The sequence below is a fragment of the Magallana gigas genome, chromosome 4, assembly GCF_963853765.1.
Source record: "Magallana gigas chromosome 4, xbMagGiga1.1, whole genome shotgun sequence".
Lineage (NCBI taxonomy): Eukaryota > Metazoa > Mollusca > Bivalvia > Ostreida > Ostreidae > Magallana > Magallana gigas.
Genome location: NC_088856.1, coordinates 42159313 through 42180855, shown reverse-complemented (window position 1 = coordinate 42180855; position 21543 = coordinate 42159313). Strand labels below are relative to the sequence as shown.

At 32.2% G+C, this 21543-nt stretch overlaps 3 protein-coding genes across 5 annotated transcripts; 2 read left to right on the top strand and 1 right to left on the bottom strand.

Moving 5' to 3' along the window:
• The first annotated feature begins 32 nt into the window (after positions 1 to 32).
• Positions 33 to 4376, top strand: LOC105326105 (universal stress protein YxiE). 2 transcript variants are annotated; one of them, XM_011425965.4, is made up of 5 exons: positions 33 to 237; positions 1175 to 1255; positions 2421 to 2441; positions 3907 to 4001; positions 4090 to 4376. In XM_011425965.4, exons 1-5 carry the CDS (start codon positions 168 to 170, stop codon positions 4294 to 4296), a joined length of 474 nt encoding a protein of 157 aa, XP_011424267.3. In that variant the 5' UTR covers positions 33 to 167; the 3' UTR covers positions 4297 to 4376. The 2 variants fall into 2 exon arrangements, with proteins under 2 accessions (XP_011424267.3, XP_011424268.3); XM_011425966.4 differs by lacking the exon at positions 2421 to 2441 and having other exon boundaries at positions 37 to 237.
• Positions 4377 to 4792: 416 nt separating this feature from the next.
• LOC105326106 (uncharacterized) lies at positions 4793 to 11636 on the top strand. Of its 2 annotated transcripts, none has more exons than XM_066082480.1 (13): positions 4793 to 6003; positions 6312 to 6535; positions 6867 to 6914; positions 7024 to 7135; positions 7234 to 7500; positions 7674 to 7859; positions 7951 to 8116; positions 8202 to 8388; positions 8739 to 8937; positions 9098 to 9244; positions 9359 to 9431; positions 9547 to 9605; positions 9791 to 11636. In XM_066082480.1, the coding sequence occupies exons 1-13, from the start codon at positions 5958 to 5960 to the stop codon at positions 9976 to 9978; spliced, it is 1902 nt and encodes a 633-aa protein (XP_065938552.1). In that variant the 5' UTR covers positions 4793 to 5957; the 3' UTR covers positions 9979 to 11636. The 2 variants fall into 2 exon arrangements, with proteins under 2 accessions (XP_065938552.1, XP_065938553.1); XM_066082481.1 differs by having other exon boundaries at positions 4794 to 6003; positions 8739 to 8931.
• A 1738-nt stretch (positions 11637 to 13374) lies between these two features.
• LOC136269666 (caldesmon-like) lies at positions 13375 to 20023 on the bottom strand. The gene is made up of 13 exons (XM_066083368.1): positions 19985 to 20023; positions 18925 to 19603; positions 18814 to 18829; positions 18590 to 18723; positions 16179 to 16386; positions 15507 to 15734; positions 15383 to 15417; positions 15173 to 15274; positions 15056 to 15072; positions 14688 to 14721; positions 13974 to 14128; positions 13564 to 13693; positions 13375 to 13388 (listed from the first exon to the last, which is right to left on the bottom strand). The coding sequence occupies exons 1-13, from the start codon at positions 20021 to 20023 to the stop codon at positions 13375 to 13377; spliced, it is 1791 nt and encodes a 596-aa protein (XP_065939440.1).
• Between the last annotated feature and the right edge of the window lie 1520 nt (positions 20024 to 21543).

The following is a 21543-nucleotide window of genomic DNA, read 5'->3' as shown; positions in this document are numbered from 1 at the left end:
AACCCAGGATCAATGTCACACCTGAACGAGTTTTGAATTTCCCGCTGCTACGTAATACGAAACAGATAATGCATTTCATGGACGACTGAACACGTATTACAACAAGAATAACAGGTAATGCACAGTGTGTCGTGAATCTAAGTAAAGTGCATTTTCAACCAAAAACCATGTCAGAAGTAGGAAGGAGAATAGCCATTGGAATCGATGAGAGCGATTTTGCAGAGCAAGCTTTTAATTGTAAGTACTTGCCTTTTTTCAAGACCATATGTTGTTTATCATGTGTCGATTAAAAAAGTTGTTGACAAAGACAGAAAAAAAGTAGACCTTTTAAGTTACTGGAACGTTGTGGAAGACTGCAAAGGTGTTATAAAAACCAACCAAGGATAGAATCATTCATGTGCATAATATAATGTGTTGCTTTTGCGATTTTTTTCTTGTATAATACAATTATACCTTTAGAACATGTTTTGTGAAGTAAGTTTACGTTGAGATACGATTTTTGAATTATATACATTATTATGAACCATTGAAATTAGGTATTTCAAAAATTGAACTTCATTTTGAATTATTTTGTTCTTGCAGTACGTTTTCTATATTCATTCAATCTGCATTTAAAAGACAACAACACAGCTTGGTACTGTACGCATTTGGTATGAAAGCGTTTTGTTGTAACTTTCTCTGCATATGTTGAATGCCTGATTTTTTTTAGGGCTATGAATTACGTACATTAAACTGTTTACGACGTGTTTGCTCCATTTGTTAAATGACCCTTAAAGGTCGAGAAGGCAAAATTTAATTAAAGCTGTAAACGCTCTTCCTCAAGTTACTTTGGATTTTAAATCCCATTGTTCTTGTAAAATTAATATCAGTGGCACAGTTCTCATAAAGAATGTTGATTATATTCATTGCACTGTGGTTTGTCTACGCTGCAGTATGTAGTTTAGAAGCATAATTATTTTTTAATGGAAGAAAGGGTTATATGAGATTTTTTTTTTTTATAACGAACGGCACTTCTCAGTTTTGTCGTACAATGTACTCTTGACAAAATCTGAAAAAATGCATTTCAAAATTTTGAAAACCAGCAGTGTGTTTCTGATAATAAAAATACATGTTCTATGTAAAATTTTACACCAAGTCGGATTGCAATATTCAAATTTGACGTATTTATTTTAAGATTATGCTGATAACATGAAAAAAGACGATGATTACGTCATCTTGATCCATACTCCGGAGAGATACAACGTCATGGACGCTAGTAAGTAAACATACGTTCATATATATGTGAACTGCACATACCTTTGATTTATCATGAGCTGTCACATCACTCTCTCAAGCTTCATTTGGCATGCCTTATCTGCATGATCAAGTTTAGTGGCATCAATTAGGCGAGTAGCGTCCATACAAATCACTTCGATTTTGAGATGTCAATGTTGTTCAAATACAGTTCAAGTTCATTCAAACTCTGTTGTAAAGTTTCGTATTTTTTCTGCTATATTCATGGTAAATATAAATTTCTTTAAGTGGCTTTACATGTATTTTTCAAACAAACTTTTCTCCCCTTTATGTCCATCTTATATACATGGCATTGTGTACTTACATAGAGTTAAGTTTAAAAGGATATCGATTTCTCTTATGTAAAAGTATCAGTAACAGCTCTAAATGTTCCAAAAATAAATCAGACGCAATGATAATTATGCGGGTAAAGGCCAACACACATTTGTAAATTATCTAAAAAATGATTACGGAGGCATTAATGGAATTGGACAATAAATTCATTTAAAAGGTTTTGGACAGTAACAATATTCATATTGAAAATATGACATTTATTCCGACTGCAAAAGTTAAAAAAGTTATTCTAATAAAATAATCTTTTCAACGACCACATTTCACTCCCCTAATACAATATTGAGTGATATTTACAGTAAGTTTTCTCTCTGGATACAAATATCTATCAAATTCAAAAATCTTGCGTAGTTTACCCATTTTTTTCATTGTTACTATACGAACTTTTTCGTTATTGGAGTGCCCAAAAGTATACGTTTCAATATGCAAAGAAAAGCAATATATTGAATTGCAATCACAACCGGTCTTTCATAGTCCCTGTACGGAAATATTCTACTCTTCATAAAAATGGCTTGAATCAGGGATCCGGTTTTCCCCCTATGTGAAGTCGAATAATTGCAACCTTTTGTTGGTAGTCATGAGGGCTTGTAGACATTTTTATGGTTTCGCTTTATGCGTTCTACAATAATACGCCTGGTCATAATCAATAGATGACGATCGCTGAAACATGCGATGAACCAATCTCGATTGTAAAAATGGCAGTGCATTGTGAGCAGTGTACAGAAATAAAATTTGAAATGAATACGGTACTGGACGAGTTTGGTATCCTTATTGGTTGTAATTTATGTATATTGCAGATCTGGGCACACCAGTAAAACGTAAGTGGGTTACAGTTGATTAGCATCTCTCTACGTTTGATGATAAATGCACAGATAATTAATTAGGCCGTGTGATACACTCATTAGGTGAAAATTGAACAAAACCTGACTAAAAAAGAAGTGTTGTAGTGATTTTGTATGTTTCACAGATTTTTGTCATGAATTAAACTAACACACACAACCAACAATAATAATGATGTTATTCCCTTATAAGTATCCTATAATTTTTATCCGGGGTTTTAATTTCGCGTGTCACAAAATTAACGAAAATGAAAAGATGTTAATTGCTTTTTTATATATGCGTCATTTTTTTGCAATATAGAAAAAAGGTTAATTAAAGCAAACAATACCGGATATAATTTCTGCGTATTGAATGTTTTGCGTTGTAGGAATAAGTGGGATATAAGCTAGAATTTGATTTTTGCGAAAATAACCGGATAAATGGTGTTTATTTCAACCTAAATTATAGAGTAAAAAATATAGTATTTGTCCTGTCGTATTCGAATAAAGAATTATTGCGCACAACGTACATAAATCTTCACAGTTGTATACACGACAAACTTGAGTATATTACAAGTTAAAGACACATATTTATTGCCCACGTTATATACTTTATTAAATGACTGAAATTCGCCTTAAAACACTCAAATAGAGTTCCTATATCGACACTGCACATCCTCATAAGATGTTTATTAATGTCATGATATAATATTTAATATCTATAGCAATTAAGATTGCGACATTTCGCCTATTTAGTAAATCATTGTATTGTTTTAATTTCAAGTAGATAGATGTGTGTTGTTTTGTGATTTTAAAGATTTTCACACAATTAACTAATTGCATGAGTCAAATCTTAATAAGGTGGTATGGGACACCTGTCAATATTAATGTGGATAAAATTACATCATAATCAAAATATCTTTCATGGTATAAAATTTTAAAATCTTACAAACTTCGACCCAAATTGCGATTTAAAATTTTTTAGAAAGGTAAAAAAATAAAAGCCCTAGTAAGATTCGAACTTACAGGTTCTTAGTTAACGCTGAAATCCATTGAGCTACCCTGTTTGGCGAATACTTTGGAAAAGAAAATATTTATAAAATTATACTTGATTTTATTGTTTATTTCGATAGGAAGTACGTCACTACATGAAGATGTTCCATACCACCTAAATATTAATATAGTACGTCTCGGATTTACGTGTATCTTATTCGGAATTAACTAAATGTCTGCTTAATCAGCCGACACCATTCCCTACATTTGATCATTTCATCATCTATTTATATTATATACATGCATATCGTTTTATTAAAAAATAATAAGAATAGAAGATCCACAAATCTATATAAAATATGCCTACATGTATATGTTATATAGAAACTTTTTATTATGATAAAGTACACTTGCTCTGATAATGAGTTTAGCATAGCTAGCTGATAAATGGCTATTGTTTACTCTTTCTTAGGTGCCACAGTTCTTCAGGAAATACTTGAGGAAGTGAGAGTCAAGGTACGGAAACTGGAAGAAAAATACAAGAAGAAGATGGAAGAAAAGGGACTAGTAAGTTTAAAGTAAAATCAACAGCAAGTTTTTCATTATTAATCTTCTTATACATCAAATTTCGATTCAACAATTTTGGACATTTCAGAAAGCAGGAAAATTCGTCACAAGACGTGGTGATCCAGGTGAGGCCATAGTTCATGTTGCAGAAAAAGAAAGTTGTGACCTAATTATTACCGGAAGTAGAGGAATGGGCATGATCAGAAGGACGATTCTCGGCAGCGTCAGTGACTATGTTCTTCACCACGCTCACTGCCCTGTTCTTATTTGCAAACACGAAGGATATAAGAAATAAAAATCCTCAAAATATCCCTTTCTCAAAGCAAAATATATTTTTGTATGCTACCTGTTTTTATCATCTTCGCTAGCCAAGGGTTTTCGGTCCACTTTGCTCCCCATAAACAGGGTTTATGGGGAGCAAAGTGGACCGAAAACCCTTGGCTAGCGAAGATGTACCTGCTTTGTGAAATTATTTGAAATTCTACAATTATTCCTCTAGCTGTAATGGATGCTTGGTGGTCATCAAATTAAATTTCAGATCATCTTAAATTTTTAAATATAATTTTTTCAACCAAAAAATATCATTTAGTAAAGAAAAAAATTAAATTGTTTACATAAAAAGATCTATATTGATATATTGCTATTTTTTTTTTATAAACGACTCTTCTTTTTTGGAGATTGATATAGTTAAAAAATGGCCACAACCATCCAGCCCCCTTATGCTAGAATATAAGATATCTTTTTACTACATTATTTGTATACAGATTCAGATTGCTTTTAAGTACAATGGAATCATTTATATTCGGGGGAGGGGGGGGGGCTAATTTGCTTGGATTGTGGGTTTTTATTTAATTTGTTAGGACGTAGTTTCATTGAAGCGTCAGTTCTTTAAAGTTTTGTTTTCGTTAAGGATGTAAATTCGTGGGGGGAGGGCTGCCTACGAATACCACGAAAATTGAGCAACTACGAATTTGAATGATTCCATTTTTTCGGTATAACATTATTTCTCTATATCTATTAGATATTCAATTAGTAAACGCCATTTATTGACGAGTCTACAATTGTTTGTACATGAATGTATATAAATTGGTATGGGAAATGTTTGCTTTCATACAGTATCTATATCATTTAAAAAATGTAAGACTCACTGTTAATCCATTTCAAGGCCAGTGCAATGACGAAACTTGTTCAATCATTGTTTTACTATGTATTACTTCATTAAGTTGGATGTAAAGTGTAAAGCAATTGATAGTTTTGAAACCATAATTTAATAAAAAAAACTATTGTAATGAATATCTTTGTGCTCTTTTATTGTTACAATCGCTTTTGAACCCACACAATGCAGTATTAGACGATATAGATAATTTTGAACCATGCGATGCAATGGAAAACATGACAGTTTTTATGACTCGAAGGTCTCCGGTGTTTTAATGCTACAGACGTTGTTGACATTCAGTTACGTAATTTGTAAGAGGAGAAGATTGACATTTTATCTGAAATGATTTTTCAAAATGATTTTCAAAATTTTGTTAGCATAAATCAATTGTAAGTATACCCTTGAAACCTATCAATTATTTTTGATAGAAATTTCAAATATATCATGTGAACTTTGATCCTGAATAAAAGTATAATTCATATAACTATAAATTATTTGAATACAACCTTTTGTCTAAGACCTAGCAATGAGTCTGATTCACTATGACTTAGACATACATGTAATAACCACAAATTCGCTGCGAATACAATAAAAATCGTTCTAATCAAAGCCAATAAACAAAACGAGAGATACAAGAATATGAAACAGATCATAAAGTAGTTTATGGAGTGTTAATTACAGAATCAGCTCGATAAAGTCCTTCTCATCCGTCAGGTGACTTAAAACAAGCTAGATATATATTCATTCGTTTTCTGGAAATACGTCTCGATTGACTGCAGTGGTTAAGGTTGAGAACGAATATGGTGGTCCTTTTGCATTGGTGCATCTGTATTTTATTTACAACTTGTGAGTAAATTCATTTTAAATTTACTTAATTTAATCTTGACAATTTATATATTCCTTTTTAATTAAGACTAATTAATGAAAAATCAAAAATGAAAATATAATACTAGATTCTAGTCTAACGGAAAAATAATATAAAACAAAAATTTTTAATTTTACAAATTGATTTGAAATAACAAATTATTTTGAATGTAACCAAAAAGATTGATTTTGTGTAATAAATGCCGTGAATTTGCGGTGAAAAAAATGTTATATTTTAAGACTTCTTGAATATAGCACTTTACATTGTATTTATTGCTTTTAAAATATAGCTTTAGCAAGCAGTCGAAGCGTAGAATTTTTGGGAAACATCACCATTGACTCGGTGTCCTCCCAGCCAGAAGTTTACAACACCAGTTTCAGGGATGTGATCTCAGTCAAAATCAGTCAGGAGGCTGTCATCACCTACAGTTTCCTCGCCAACGCAACAGTCAATGATGACTCACATTTTAATCACAGCATGTCTCTGACAATTTCAGCAGGGAGCCATTTACTAGTAAGTCTTAATTTGGTAACTTGAGAGTTTTTTTGAAACTCGCTAGACTGCGCTCTATTACTCTAGAAAAGTTCAATATGCGTGTATAATTATTTTATGAGACATGAATCAATACCAGTGAGATTTGATAATTCAAACTTAATTTCCATCTACAGTCACTGGAGAGAAAATTTTGAAGAAGATTTGTGAAAATGTTGCATGTTTGAAAATTATTGCTCATTAAAATGCTCCTCCAACTCAAAAAGGCGAACAATAAAAATGAAAGTCATCAAATTTGAAAATCAATAGAATGCAAATTGAAAAAAAAAATCACATTATTTTGTTTTCACAGATTAAAGAGGACTGTAAAATCTATTACATTTCGCCCATTTCAGAAGAGGTAATTCTTATATTTACACCTTTCCAAATAGATATTCGTTCAGAAATCCAAAATAGTGCATGACATTGTTGTAATATCGTAACACTAAATATTAATGTTTAACTTTTAGGAGAAACTTGATTGCATCAAATATAATGATTCCGTACTGCTCGTGGATCTTCAAAGATTTAAGAACCTTAGTCATTTCAGCATTTATGGAAATTATAGCGTCGTTACAAATAGTAAGTCAGATGCAATACAAGGCTCTAATTTTAAAAAGTATCAAAATAAGTATGAAAATAATTTATAAATACCTTCATTTAAACAATGAACATTACAGATAGCGTACCCGGACCAGTTCGATCATTTTTGAGCTTAAAACCATTGGGAGAAGCAACAAAAGAGATGAAAGGTTTATCTATTTTTTCTGAGGTAGCGTTACAAACCTGGCCAGGGTTTAGCATTTCATCTCCGGTGCCCGATATATTACATTTGAAGAACACTACCACAGTTGCGGTGAACGTCACCGACCTATCGGGGAGTCTAGCTGACTCTTATCTGAAAATGTATATGCCGACTACATGTGAGAATTGTAAAGAGTTTGAAGGTAAGTTGTCCATTGGAAAATAATTTGGTATGTTTTCAGGAAAATTTTGTGTGTGTTTATTTGCAATTTTTTTAACCTTAAGCTTGAAAGAAAGCTTTATAGAGGAGGTTTTATCAATAATAGATAAACAAGCATGTTTAATTTAGTTTTTTACCTTATATTTTTCTATGCAGCTCAGATGTCAGCTGTTCGTATTGATCTAGAACATCCGTCGGATATTTCTGGAAAAACAATCTACGTTAGCGAAACCAGAACGACCGAAAACGATGCTGCTATTTACTTGTTTGACGAAGCCAACGAAGAAGACAGTTCAAAATCTCTACAGTTCAATGCAATCTCAAAACTTCAGGACTATAGGTGTAGGTAAATTCTACAAAAAAACCCTCAAATATTTCCATTTTTCAGATTTTCTGAAGAGAATAAAAGAAAATTTCAAAATTGTCTTTGTAGCTTTTCGGAGCGGTGATATCCTCGAGCAAGTTTACGGATTGAAGTTTAAAGATGAATTTATTTGGATCGGGAAAACAAATATGACCGTCTTTGACGATCAGAACCAAAACATTCCATTTCTTGAGATGTCTATGTTTGAGTATTCAAACTATGAGAAATTTGGAGAGTGCGTATAGTATTTTGATAAAACACAAGTTTTTCTCGATGTACATTTTTATTGTATATAATAATTAATATATTGGTTTTTTTAGAGTTTCCAAAAAGATCTGTATATATCTGGACCACAGTTCGAATTCTACAGGAAGTGCTTATGATATCATGGCAATTTTATACTTCCCTCCAGATGTTGGTTTCGTTAAATATTCACAATACCTTCAAAACATTATCAAAACGCCAGAAAAATCCATTGATATTGACGGGAAGACTGTGAAGTTTAATGTGAGTTCTTTCTAAACTATATTTGAAAAGTTAATGTCATTACTGTATAGAGGGCTAATTTGGTCTGTGTTTTTGGCCTTGCTTCCCTTACAAACGGCTTTGCTCCACAGTTGTGGTAAAAGAGAGATAATTTGAAACATTGGAATTAGCCTAGTCTGTAATTCGCCCGAAAAATTAAACAGGAAGTGGGGATTGGGCGAAAATTTACCTGAATACAGCAATTAATCATTTTGCCACTGATAAAAAATAAACATTGAAACACTAATTCAGATATAATTTCTTAAAGAATTAAAAAAAATGATCTAAGTTATCTTAAAATGGGCGCCGAATTAAAAGATTGTATCATCCAGATTCCAAGAATGGCGTTCGTTCACTGGAGTAGAATCTACTTCAATGTATCGTATACCATTAATGGGTCGAGACAAGATGGTCAGCGGTTCATGAGTATTCTGTATGAAGTGGTGTACAAGGGTTGGAAAGACACGGATGACAGAAGTTCTGAGTTACGAGCCCTAACTTTTGTAAATGGAGAACCCACAAAAGGTACAGGTAGGAAAAATGGAGTTTACGATGTGGGTGCATTTCAAAAAGTTAAAAGCATATAATATTTTTGTAGCAATCATTTTAATAAAACTTGTACTTTAAATGACAGATCAGCAAATTCCAATTTTGTTTTAATTATTATGATGAAATACGATTTTTTTCATAGAGGAAACTCGGTACTGTCCCTGTCCATGGAACAAAAAACAGAAGTGTGCTTGCTGCAAACCAGGCTGGTGTCTTTGTTCTGTATCAAAGAACCCAGATATGTGTGGGCCGTGTAAAAGTCCTTGTGTGTGTTATTCGGAGATCCCTGGTACTAAATCTATTGCGTATTTCGGTCAAGTTAATTTGCTATTGAGTTTATGTTTGAAGTTTTGGTTTTGCCTGAGAATAAAAAAACCCCCAATATAAATTGTTTATTGTATAGGGTACAGACGTCCTTCAACACTCTCTTATGGTGGTACAGCCATTAGCTGTGGAGAAATTGAGCCATTACAGAGGTAAAATGGATTGATAGTGTACGAGTTTTGGGATTTAAGATTGCATGTTTTGATTATAATCACATAATCTTTATGTTAGTCCTTTTCTGTAAACACAGCTCACTTTTTCTCATAGTTATCTGAAATATCGAGCCATATCGTGCCAGATTACCCAAAAAGGAAAGAGAGCAATGGGTAGGTCAAGCAAAACCAAATGCTGCAAAGTGCTTAGAAAATAAAATTGTTAACGAAACTAATGAATATAAAACATTGAGATATATATTGAAGGGAAAACTGATTGATGCCATGTTCTAGGTCCTCAGTATAGTAGTTCTAAGTGTATTGTGACGTATATATTATGAAGATTGTTTTTTCACTAGACTTACCTCCCTTGGTATCGACCATACTAGGAGTGGACACCAAAACCAACTACCTGTACGGAGTTGGTAACAATGGCAAGGGCTACGTACAAAGTGAAGACGAGGGTCAGACCTGGTCGTCAGTACCTCCAAACGTGTTTGAAAAAGCTCAGAGGAGTAGCAGTTTCAAAAAAGCTTTGTTGAAATGACACTTGTGCAATTTGGTTTTCTTACTGTGTAATTTTTGAAAAAAACTCATACCCTTTTTAAAAGTGCAAACCGTACCGAATCAAAGAAAGATACTTCATAGAGACTTGTTTTGCACTTAATATAATATAGCACTAATAGTCTCGTAAGTAAAATGCTTTAATTTAATGTTGATAAAAATCACGTGGTATAACCATCATGTCATCATACGTTTTATGGCGATTAATTGTCGGTTATCGATGATCTTCAATATGGGCAAATGTATATCAATGTTCCTAAATAAAGATACATGTATATTTCTTTTTTTAAGTTTAAAAAAGGAAAAATCATCACGTGTACATATTAATTTTTTTTATTAAAGATTTATATACAAAATGCACACAAATATATAAGTACAATGTAGTGTTTTGTACATATGATAAAGTAGCACTATTTGAATAACATTTGCAAACAACACCTGCTATTTTTAGCATCAACAATCAACAATCCTTTCCTATATGCATGTAGCTTATCTTATCACCTTATCTTAAGCTACACGAAAGTATAAGCTATATACACGGTTAAAATTCTTTTAAGACGTCATCTTTAAAAAAAAGCATTAAACTTGACACTTTATCACGTTTATGCTTTTAAAATATCAAATGTAATACAACTAAATTTGAATAGAGATAGAGTTTATAAAATTGTAATGATTCACTCAAACATGTCGATACAGTCTCTATAGAATGAAATTTTTTTTAAATATGATTCGTAAGTACATATATCAATAATCCGATTTGAATCCTAATAAATCAAGTCTTTGAATGACATTTCATCCGCTGTTTCTTCTCTCTCTGTCTTTAGAATATTTCGGATATCTGGGAGACTGTAAAACATAAACAATACAAGTCATGTACTTACTATTAGTGCATCAAATCTAGTTGTGTAGTCTTTTAATTTTTTTATGGGAAGCAGCTTCTTTCAAATAAATTACATCGCCAAACGCTTTGCATATACATGTGCACATATTACAATCTAAGCTAACCTTATATAAATTCAAGTTTCGCCGAATATTGTTTACACTAAACATTATACTTTTACAGTATATTCAAAAAGTGAATGTGTCTAATTTCGTGTAACGAAACAACGAAAGTGTCGTTTTCTTATAATTTTTCGTCAAATACATCAACAAAATTTTACAAAATCTTAGATGATTTTGTTTTGTTAAAAACAGGTCAGACTTTAATCTAAATACAAATGGCATATATTTTCTTGTGTTGACTTTATGTTTCACGATAAAAGCAGAGGTAGGATACATTGAAATACATGTTTATAGGCTAATGAGGATACTACGGGTTTATTTTCAGTTGATGAATACAGATTTATAAATTTAAAACCTGTTTACTTACACGGCATATTTTTTCAACAATTCTCTTTCTTCTGGCTGCAAAATATCTTCGTTTATTTTTCCCTCGGCCACTTCCTTTGCCAGACGTTTCATCAGGAAGTCGGATGTCTTCTTTAGCCTTTGACCCAAGGGATTCATATCCCTCTGGGCTGAGGGTGGGCGTTTGCGTGGCGGCATTTGATATTTTTTGTTGGACATGTCCAACGGGTTGTAACATATATTGTCATGCATGGAAAGAAATAAAGGAATATAGCACATGTAATCCAAGAATGAGATCTGCAAAATAAAAAAAAAAAAGAATAATAGAAATTGAATATCATTAATAAAACAAAAAACGAATTCTAAAAAGTGCAAGAAATTTTATCGACAGTTTTATTTTTTAATCAAGCTGTAATAGAAAAATTTTCAGAATTAAGCTTTATTTTCAAATTATACTCAACAGTCTGAAAAGAAGCTTAGTATAATTATTTGCAAGTACAAACAATTTGAAAGTATATTTACCTCTCCATATCTGGACGGTTCCAACTTTTCCATGACAAATTCTTGTTGTTTCCAGTTCAGTCCTCCGGCAATCAGTTCTATTTTTAGTGAATCGGAAGTGACGTAGTTGGTGTCTCGATAAGACGGGATATTGTGGTAAAACATGGCTTTATACAATTCTAGCTTTCGTTCAACATCGCCCAGATTACAGATGTCAAGTAAATGTTTACTTAACTCACTGAAATGCAAAATAACATATTTTCAATAATGTTATTTTCAAAAAACTATTGCTATTAAAAAAATATGCTTTATCATTAAGATTATATTTAAAATTATCTTACTCCATATTGGTGACTCTTTCGCACAGCGCAGTAATGACTGCAAACATTTTAAACGTCACTTGTGACGCTTCATCAATGTGTAGCACCTATAAAAATCAGAACAAAACCACATAATGATATATTGTAAAATTATTGATACCTTTTAAATTGTTTATCTACCGATTATTCACTGATGCAACAACTATAAATCAACAACATGTATGTACCAAATTATACGCACCTTAAAGACATAGTCCAGTTGTTTCTCTGTCAAATGCTGCAGCATTTCTATTCCATCTAGAGCAACTTTTGTATCCTGTTCGAATATAAAAGAATGAACAATCATTAAAAATAAGAAATTTGTTCCGAAACCAGCAAATTACTTGTATATAATAAGTTATAACATCGAATATTTGCCCACTTTCACAACAATATCAATACCGTTTACAAAATGTTAGGTACATTTGTAGTATCTAACCACAAACGAAAATATACACTTTCTTTATATTTTACTTAATTACAAAAGGGAGATATGAAAATGTGCACGCATCATTTCATTCTCCTTAGTCTTATTCCACTTTTTATTTTTACAATTAGAAGAACTAAACTCAACATTATCTTAAGTTTCCTTAAAAACTGTATATATACTTGTTAAACCAATAACATCATAAGTAATCTCAAAACTGGACAGCAATGAAAATTAACAAGAAACAAAAAAATTATGTACAGAGGAATTCAGCACTGTGTCGTAGTCTGTATCCTCAACAACAAAGGCTTTAGCGTAGCCATCAAGATTCATTGGATCCACGAGTCGATAGTGATTGAGAAAATCAATGCTAGAATCTAAAAAAAAAGTACAAAAAATTCTCATTTTCACTAGTAACTTAATAATACATCATTGAAATCTACATAGATGTGATAAAGTTTACTTCATACCTAATTTTTCGAACTTTTGAAATATGCAACAGAACGCGGCTAACCATTATATGATGATATTGTGTTTACAGCTTTGAGTTGACAAGATTTATACTAAATGTTTATGCGATCTGTGATTTTGTCTTCCTACCTCTCTCGTCAATGTCTTTAGCTTTCTCTTCCCGAAGTTTGCATGCTTTCAGTATTCTTTCAAAATGGCGACGCAAAGCGGACCCTCCACGTTGGAACAATATATTGACTCGTCTCTTTCCGGTAACTGGGAAAAAGTAAGATCATTACACATACTGCACTTAAAAGATGCAAAAAAATATCAGAAGTAGAGTTACTTATTTCAGGTATATATATTTAACACTTTATATAAATTTTATTTTAACACATGAAGTGGACAGTGCTACTATACATCACGTTTAGGCGTTTTCAGTTTTTATTTATTGGATATTTGTTTGACTTTTAATAGTACTCACCAGTTGACAAATCCAAGTCTTCCATTGCAGCTAGCTGTTCGTCAGTCATGTCCTGGTCGAATTCATCAATACCTTTTGTGCCAATTACATTTTCTCCATCAGTTATTTGCATGTCATCTCCAAATAGTTCCTTCAATGAAAGGTATTGAACAAATGCACGGGTGTAATATGATAGCGCAGAAAGTTTTCCCACTAACATGATGTGCATGAAATGACTTGATGAAAAACTTCATTTTTTGTAAAAATTATCCGTATTACAAATAATGTAGAAGATATAAAATATTTGTCTGCTATTAGAAATTTTCTTTTAGAGGTAAAAAGTTAAAAATATTTCCCTTTCTTGAATTGGTTTATACGGTTTGTCCATCATAACATTCTAAACGAAATGGCTCAATATAATTTTTCAATACCTTGAGCTTTTTGGCAATCTCTTTCTTAGAAAGGTTAGGGTCAATGCCTAGCTTCCGCAATGTGTCTGCGTCTAAATCATTTATGTTGATCTTTTTCTTCTTAGGGCGTAATTTTCCATCTGCCCCTCGTTCTAACACTGGCGATTTAGCCCGCTCTGTTCGATCGAAATTTCTTCCATTTATAATTTTGTTTCATTCACATATAAACATATCTAATTTCTTTAAACATTTATTAATCACATTTATTAATTTAAAAAAAAAATTATCCAGCTAATTGCATTTTTATGATTTTTCTGAATTTTTGACTCAATATATTTAAAAAAAGGTTCGTTCTTATTTTAAACAAAGTAAAAAAAAACCTTTATCTGCATTCCCATCTTGTCTGTCTTCAGTATTTTCAGAACCAACAAATGTGCTATCTTCTCCATCTACAAATTATAGTGTGCATATTCTATACAAATATCCATTGAACATTCAGCATATTGGAGGTACACTTTATCATTAATTAAAAATGAAACCAATATGAATAAAATGTCACTCTTTCAGTAAATGTCAAGTAAAAAGGTTACTCTATTTCAAAATGTGTCTCTTGACCCATGCTGAAATTGGTTAAGTTAAATTACTATTTAGAATATCTTGTGGGGAATCTTTAGAGTTGGAAAGAGTGATAATAAATCTAAATCTCTTATAGAGGTTTAATACTAAGAAACTTACCCAATGTTGAACCATCGTTTCCTCGTCCATCACCCTAAAAGATAAATGGAAAATATAGATACATTCTTTAAAATTTATATGCAATAAAGTTCAAAGCAAACGTTCTTTTTTCCAGTTATTTTTTTATTAAGAACACACGGCGGATGTGACCGGTCAGCAGAGGATGCTCACTCCTTATAAGCACCTGATCCTACCTCTATCTTTTTAGAGGTCCGTGTTGTTCTGCTTTGAATTTGTATTATGGATATTTGATATGGTTGACGGTTTGGTATTGTCATTTTTTCATTCTAAATCTTACAAATTTCCAAATGAGTTAACAAAAATTTTCAAATCGGTTCGCAAATCAGTGTCATAAAACATGTACTCACTCTTTTTCCTCTCCTGTCTGAAATAGAATTATCATCATCGGTTATTCTGAGACAAAATGTTGTCAAACGTTTGACAAATTTTTATTTCAAATGATGAAAACTTGAAATGATGCTCACCTGAAGGAAACATTTTGCCTTGTGGAATGGATGGGAGTTTATTTAAAATGGTGGATTCTCGCAACATTCTTCGTGGATTATCCGCAGAAGAATCACTACTACCTTAAAGAGAAATACAAATGGTCTATGATAAAAGTTATGATAACCGTATTGTACGTATTGGATAATTATATCATGTTGGAAGGTTCTCCACAAATAAAATGTGTATACCTCTTCTACTCTTGTCGTTCTTATCTTTTGCCCATCTGTAAAACAAATCAGAATTGATTGGAACTGGTTCAGTTAAAAAAAAACACCTAAAAGACCAATCAACTTTTGAACTAGCTGTTCTTACGATTCATGACTCAGTCCTATCTCTCTGTTGTCAATCTTCTGGTTGTGGCCGAGGTCACGAGGCGGTCCTTTCTCATAGGTTACCATGCTTTTGGGACGGTCTTTGATTTTATCCTTGTCTAAGTTGGTACTTGCTCTTCTCATTGACGACCTCCTACTCCCCACCCCGAGTTTATCAGCACCCTCTCGTTTCTCGTCTTCTTCTTTTTTTAGTTGATCGAAGCGTTTTCTAAGGGAGTACATAAAAACCGTCGTAATCAGGATTATCAGGCACTTTTTAAATACTTTTTGCAAGAAAGAACATTTAGAATTTAGGAAATGTATTTTTTTATTTTTACCTCAGATTACTATAGCCGCTAAATGCTTCACTACTTATTTTATTTCAACATTATTGATTCTGAATGCACTTAGTATCATTTTAAGAAGTAGGGGAGGGAAGGGGGGGAGACCTACCCAAACATTTTGCCAAGCAAATAAAAAATCTAATTTCATTTTCATATAATTATTTTTAAACCTCCCCCCCCCCCCCCAAAAAAAAATGGGGGATGGGGTGGGTGTAATTCATTCTAAATTCATTTTAAGACAAACATTTGTCTGCCATCACTTTGTCCATACATTTTGCTACATTCCTGTTATGTTATATCTGAATAAAACTTAATTCACATCTACTCACTGTTCTCTTTTCTTCATAATTTCGTCATATTTGTCGCCGTATTTCTCTCGTCTTCGCTTCTCTCGAGCTGCTCTTCGTTTTTCTCGGTTTCGTAGATAGGCTTCCCTTTCCTCCTCTGTCATCTTCGACAGATCGACATTGTCGTCCGTCGTGGCATCGCTGAATTCATCTGGAGTAAGCTGGGAAGCAATCCTTTCCAATCCTTCACCTGAAATGTGAAAAAATATAACAATTGACCCAATTTACCCGACTTTGCATCGCTCCCTGTACACAAACCACTGCGATTATTGTTGTGTTATGAGAAATTTTATTACAAAATAATGAAGGTGTATTATGGGTAAAATTGTTGCAATTGATTCCTTTCCTGTGTAATTGTGGTCACAATAATGCCACAATTAGGAATTGATTTTAAGGAGACACAGCTGTGGAACTTTCATGCAAAACAAAGGTCCTCTGAAGAAATTAAAAGAGTTTTTGATAGCCTCTCTTATGTAAATGTATATAATAAATGCATTTTTCCTATTTTTCTTTTTTAAACATATATCAGTAATAAAATCTTTTTTTGCAATTTGTGAATATTTAACTACACTTTTTGAATGTCCTATACCAGGCTTGGAGTAATGCTAAATGTAATAGTAATGCCTTGCAATGCATTACATGTTTTCAAAGTAATGCTAGTAATGTGTAATGCCACAAAATTAGCATTACAAGTAATGGTAATGTAATTCATTACTTTCCAAAATCTAGTGTAATGCTGGCATTACATGGCATTACTTTGCATTACTATGCTTATTTATGCATGTTCACTTTAAAAAATGTGATGAATAAATAAATAGTTGAAATTGAATTTGATTAGATTTATTTTTAAAGAAGAAAGAAATAATTCTTGAGATAAAAATGTTTGAATTGTATTATTAAAAAAGATTTAAAAAAATTCATTTGAATTGCTAATATTACTAAATATAACAGCACAATTTCATAACATTTTTAAGAGTGTTGTTATTAAGAGTTTCAATAATTTAAACAATTTATTCTAATTAGTTTGCACTTCAATAAGAAATGTGTCAACAACACACTATGCCCCCAGGATAATCTAAGTATCAAAACAATCTATTGTTATAAGAAGTGCTAAACACCCCAATCCCCTTCCCTTCGCTATGTCCCAATAGAATAGGAGACAGACATGCACCTTTAAAAGCAAAATGAATGCACTGTCCATTCATGATGAAAATCAATATCACTTCCAATATTATAACCCATTTGAAAATAATTTTACCTACGTACTCTCTCTCTTTTTCTCTCTCTCGTATATTAAGTACACTGTTCATTAGTTTGGACTGAGAGAAAATACAAGATTCATGTATTTTTTCTATTATTGCACTTAATATATCCTAAGATAAAGATCGTCAAACAGTACTTTTCAGTCCAAGCTTCGACTGCTCCTGTAAAACATTTATTTAGTATAGCTGGGAAGATTTTCAAACTAACAGGATGCAGTTAAAAGATGAACCCTTTGAAACTTTGATCATAAAGTGCAACAGCAATCTTTTATCTTAAAGTGTCCTCAGTAGAAAAAACTATGATTAAAATACCGTATCTTAAGAAATATAACTGGGGAAAACCATCGGTTTATGAATTAATACAATTAAGTGTCCAAAATTATAAAGATTTGTGTAATCTGGGGAAATATCTCTATTTAGCTTTTAATAACTGGAACATTATTCCATAAATTGTTTTTTGTTATGCATGTAATTCTGTGTCTCTATTTCGTATCCTATATTGTATCATGCCAAATGTCTATAAATATCATTTTACTTATGTAATATGTTGTTCATAATGCCACAAGATGATTATATATTGAGCTAATAAAGAATGACTCTTGTATAGTCATTGAATTTGAACCTGATAATGAGCATGAACCTGTAGATATGTTAAAGAGTGTTTTATATTTGAAACATTTGCAAAAACTCTTTATTAGCTGAACTTTTTTAAAATAAAGAAATGGTAATGGTAATGCATTACTTTACTCATGTAATGGTAATGTAATGCATTACTTCAAGAAAATCAAGTAATGGTAATGGTAATTTAATGCCCAAATTCATGAAGTAATGGTTATGCAATGCATTACTTTACAATGTAATTCGCCCCAAGCCTCTCCTATACTAGTAATCAAAATAGACAACTTTTCCCTATGGATTATTGTTAGTGTAAATGACTTAATTTTAAAAGGTACACGTAGCAAATTGATTACTAAAACGACATTCTCGGTCGAACTCTTTTTATGACAACTTACACTATAACATATTCTTGGAAATCAAAATACCCTTAAGTAGGTTTATGTAAGACGATTTAATTTCATATTGATTTAAAATAAGTGCTGATATAATTTAATAAGTTTAATCGAGATTAACCTGGCCATTTTGATCTCTTGATCAGGTCATCCAAGCCTGCCGTCGATATATCTCCAATGGATCCTATTCCTCTTTTTTGTAAGGTGACATTGGCGTCATTCAGAACGTCTTTAACATGTGTTGGCGGCTCGTTCCTAAAGAGCAAATATAAAATCAAGAAAAGCACTACATTTAATGGTGATTACTTTTAAAAACTTTTGAATTACAAATTTCGATATACTTACCCTTCCTCAATTGAACCTAGAATGCAATAAAAATATTTTCTTATCAATCCGTAAAAAATGAATTCAAACAGAGACAGAGCATTTTGTTTAATTTTTTTTTAAAAGACTAACCTCGTCGCGTTCTTACAGAATCTGCATCGCTGACGGCTTCCCCTAGAACCACTTTATCGCCATGTCCAATCACTTTGCCAGCCGCGTCTCGTAAACGCTTCCGTTTCACCTCATACCTCGTTCCACCGACACTTCTCTCACTTGCGTAACTGTAATCACTGTCCGACTCCTCTGTCGTTTTTGTTGTTTTTGTCAGTTCGCGCTTCAAATCGGGATCAGTATCTCCACTGTGGTACGATTCACTATCGCCGTACGTCCCATCGGGGTTTCTTTTACGCCTGCGCACATGACGTGTCCCGCCGGCGGAAATGACGCTGTAGTAACTGTGATCGCTATCATCACCATGTTCTCTATCACGTCGGCGTTTTCTTCGTCTCGCCTCCCCGTCTTCGTCTTGGCTACTGTGGTATGATTCGCTATCACCGTAAGTGCCATCGGCATTCTTTTTGCGCCTGCGCACGTGTCGAGTCCCGCCGGCGCTGACCACGCTTCTGTAGCTGTAATCGCTATCGCTGTCGTTGTTGCGTTTTCCCGCTTTGAACGCTGCTTTCTCTTTTCCGGCAAGTTTTCCTTTCTTACTTCCACCTTTACCAGCTCCGCCTTTCTTTGAACTTCGCGCAGTATCTAGGCCTGCAACACTCCCTCGTTTTCTTTGAAAGAAGAACGAAGTATTTTTATCCTATTTAAACCAAATCAATCAAATTTTTTAACTTTATGTTTATCTTTTAAAGAGTTGGAGAAAATAGCCTCTGTCGTCTGTACATTTAACTTTGATTCTTAATATTTTGAGAACTTTGTATCAATTGATTGTTTGTTAATTGTAAAGACTACAAGAATGCATAAAGTTAACCTTTGAATCTCCTATATTTGATAAGATCGTGATGGATTTGTATCATAAAAAGTAATAGTCAACGAAATTCAATGCTAATGCAGATTGAAATTCATGGCGTTGCTTTTTTTTATGTGAGATGTTTCTAGATTTTAATACTAATGTTTTTGGATATCAATATTAATGTTTCTTGATATCAGACGATATTTGAAAATATCAATGTTGACGAACAGTTTTTGTCTTCAACAAAAAGTAAGGGCATTTCGACATTTATCCGTTTTTGTTTATTTTAAACTCATTAATAATTATATCTAATTTCCAACGCTCTTATATAATCGGATGGCTATATAAAAATTTATAAGAAATACAATGTCAAAGAAAGCAAAATGCAGAACTTCAAAAAAATATATATATTTTTTTTTCTTTTATATTCTTAAAAAAATCGTTTAGATGTAACAAATTATTTATTTTTCAGACAAACAATTTTGAACCCATAAGGTATCAATACTATACATTCTCTAAGTAAAGAAGTATTTTTTATATGAATCTCCAAGATGCCGTGAATCTACAAGGAGTCAAAAAGTGATCCAACTAACATATCTTTTACAATGTACTCTTTATTTTAAACTATTAACCAAAATTGTTGTGGAATTTGGATGAAAAATAAAAATTAAACCTTTTAAGAAGTTCAAAATCAAGAAAAAAATCAAGGATTCTTTAGATAACAAATAATTGTGTTTTGTTTTTGAGCAGGGATGGAATTGCATTGTGCAGCAAATATCAGTAGACCGGCAGAAATGGAAATCCTTGGTGAAGGCCTTATGTGTCAAAGGCACGAAAAAGATAAACAACTTTAATAGTATTTAGTTTGTGTAAACCGGAAATATATATCATTAAAAAAATGTAATACCAAAAAGAAAGACATTTGGGATAGCTAAACTATAGCTATACAATGAAACATATATTTATCTTTTTAATATTTTCTTCCGCTTTCAAAAATCGGTGACGAAACTTTGTCAGGAATAAAAATACATTTACAACAAAACGAAAAGAATTGTCATTTTTTTACACTGGAAGTCGCAAAGGACTTAATATAGATTAAATCAACGTAATAAAACGATGCATGTTTTACACGTATAATATAATAATAATATATAAAAATATGATATAAAATTTATAATAATAAATTTTACCCGAAGATAAATTAAGTATAATTATCGTGACTTAAAGTAAAACTTGCACTTAATTATTCATTTATAAACCGCTGACAAGAATAAGGAGTTCAAATATTAGTTAACTGTATCATATTCCTCTTAGGTGTAATTAAAATGTGTCGTGTAAAAATAACCTTAACAAACGATAATGTGGTAAACACGTTATTATTTTGATGAACAGATTGAATACGTGGATCATGATATAGGACTACTGTATTCAGGGAAATATTCGCCCCCATTTATTTCCACCCCTTTTGCTCTCTTTTTTAGAGAGCGAATTTAAGACTTGAAGAATTACAATGTCTCAAGTATCTCTCTTCAACACAACTGTACATTTATCTGGGCGAATTCAAGACGGGGCAAAACTGTTTGTAGGTGTAAAAGGGCGAAAATTATACAGGGCGAAAATAACCCTGTATACAGTATTTAAGAAAACTTTTTAAAAGCGAACACTGTGACAATTATTGCATACCTGGGTGCAATACAAGCTTGGGTAATCAAATCGCACACATTAAAATACTCACTTTTTAAGCACCTTTGAACCACGTCTACCTTTTCCTGGTCACAAAAAGAATA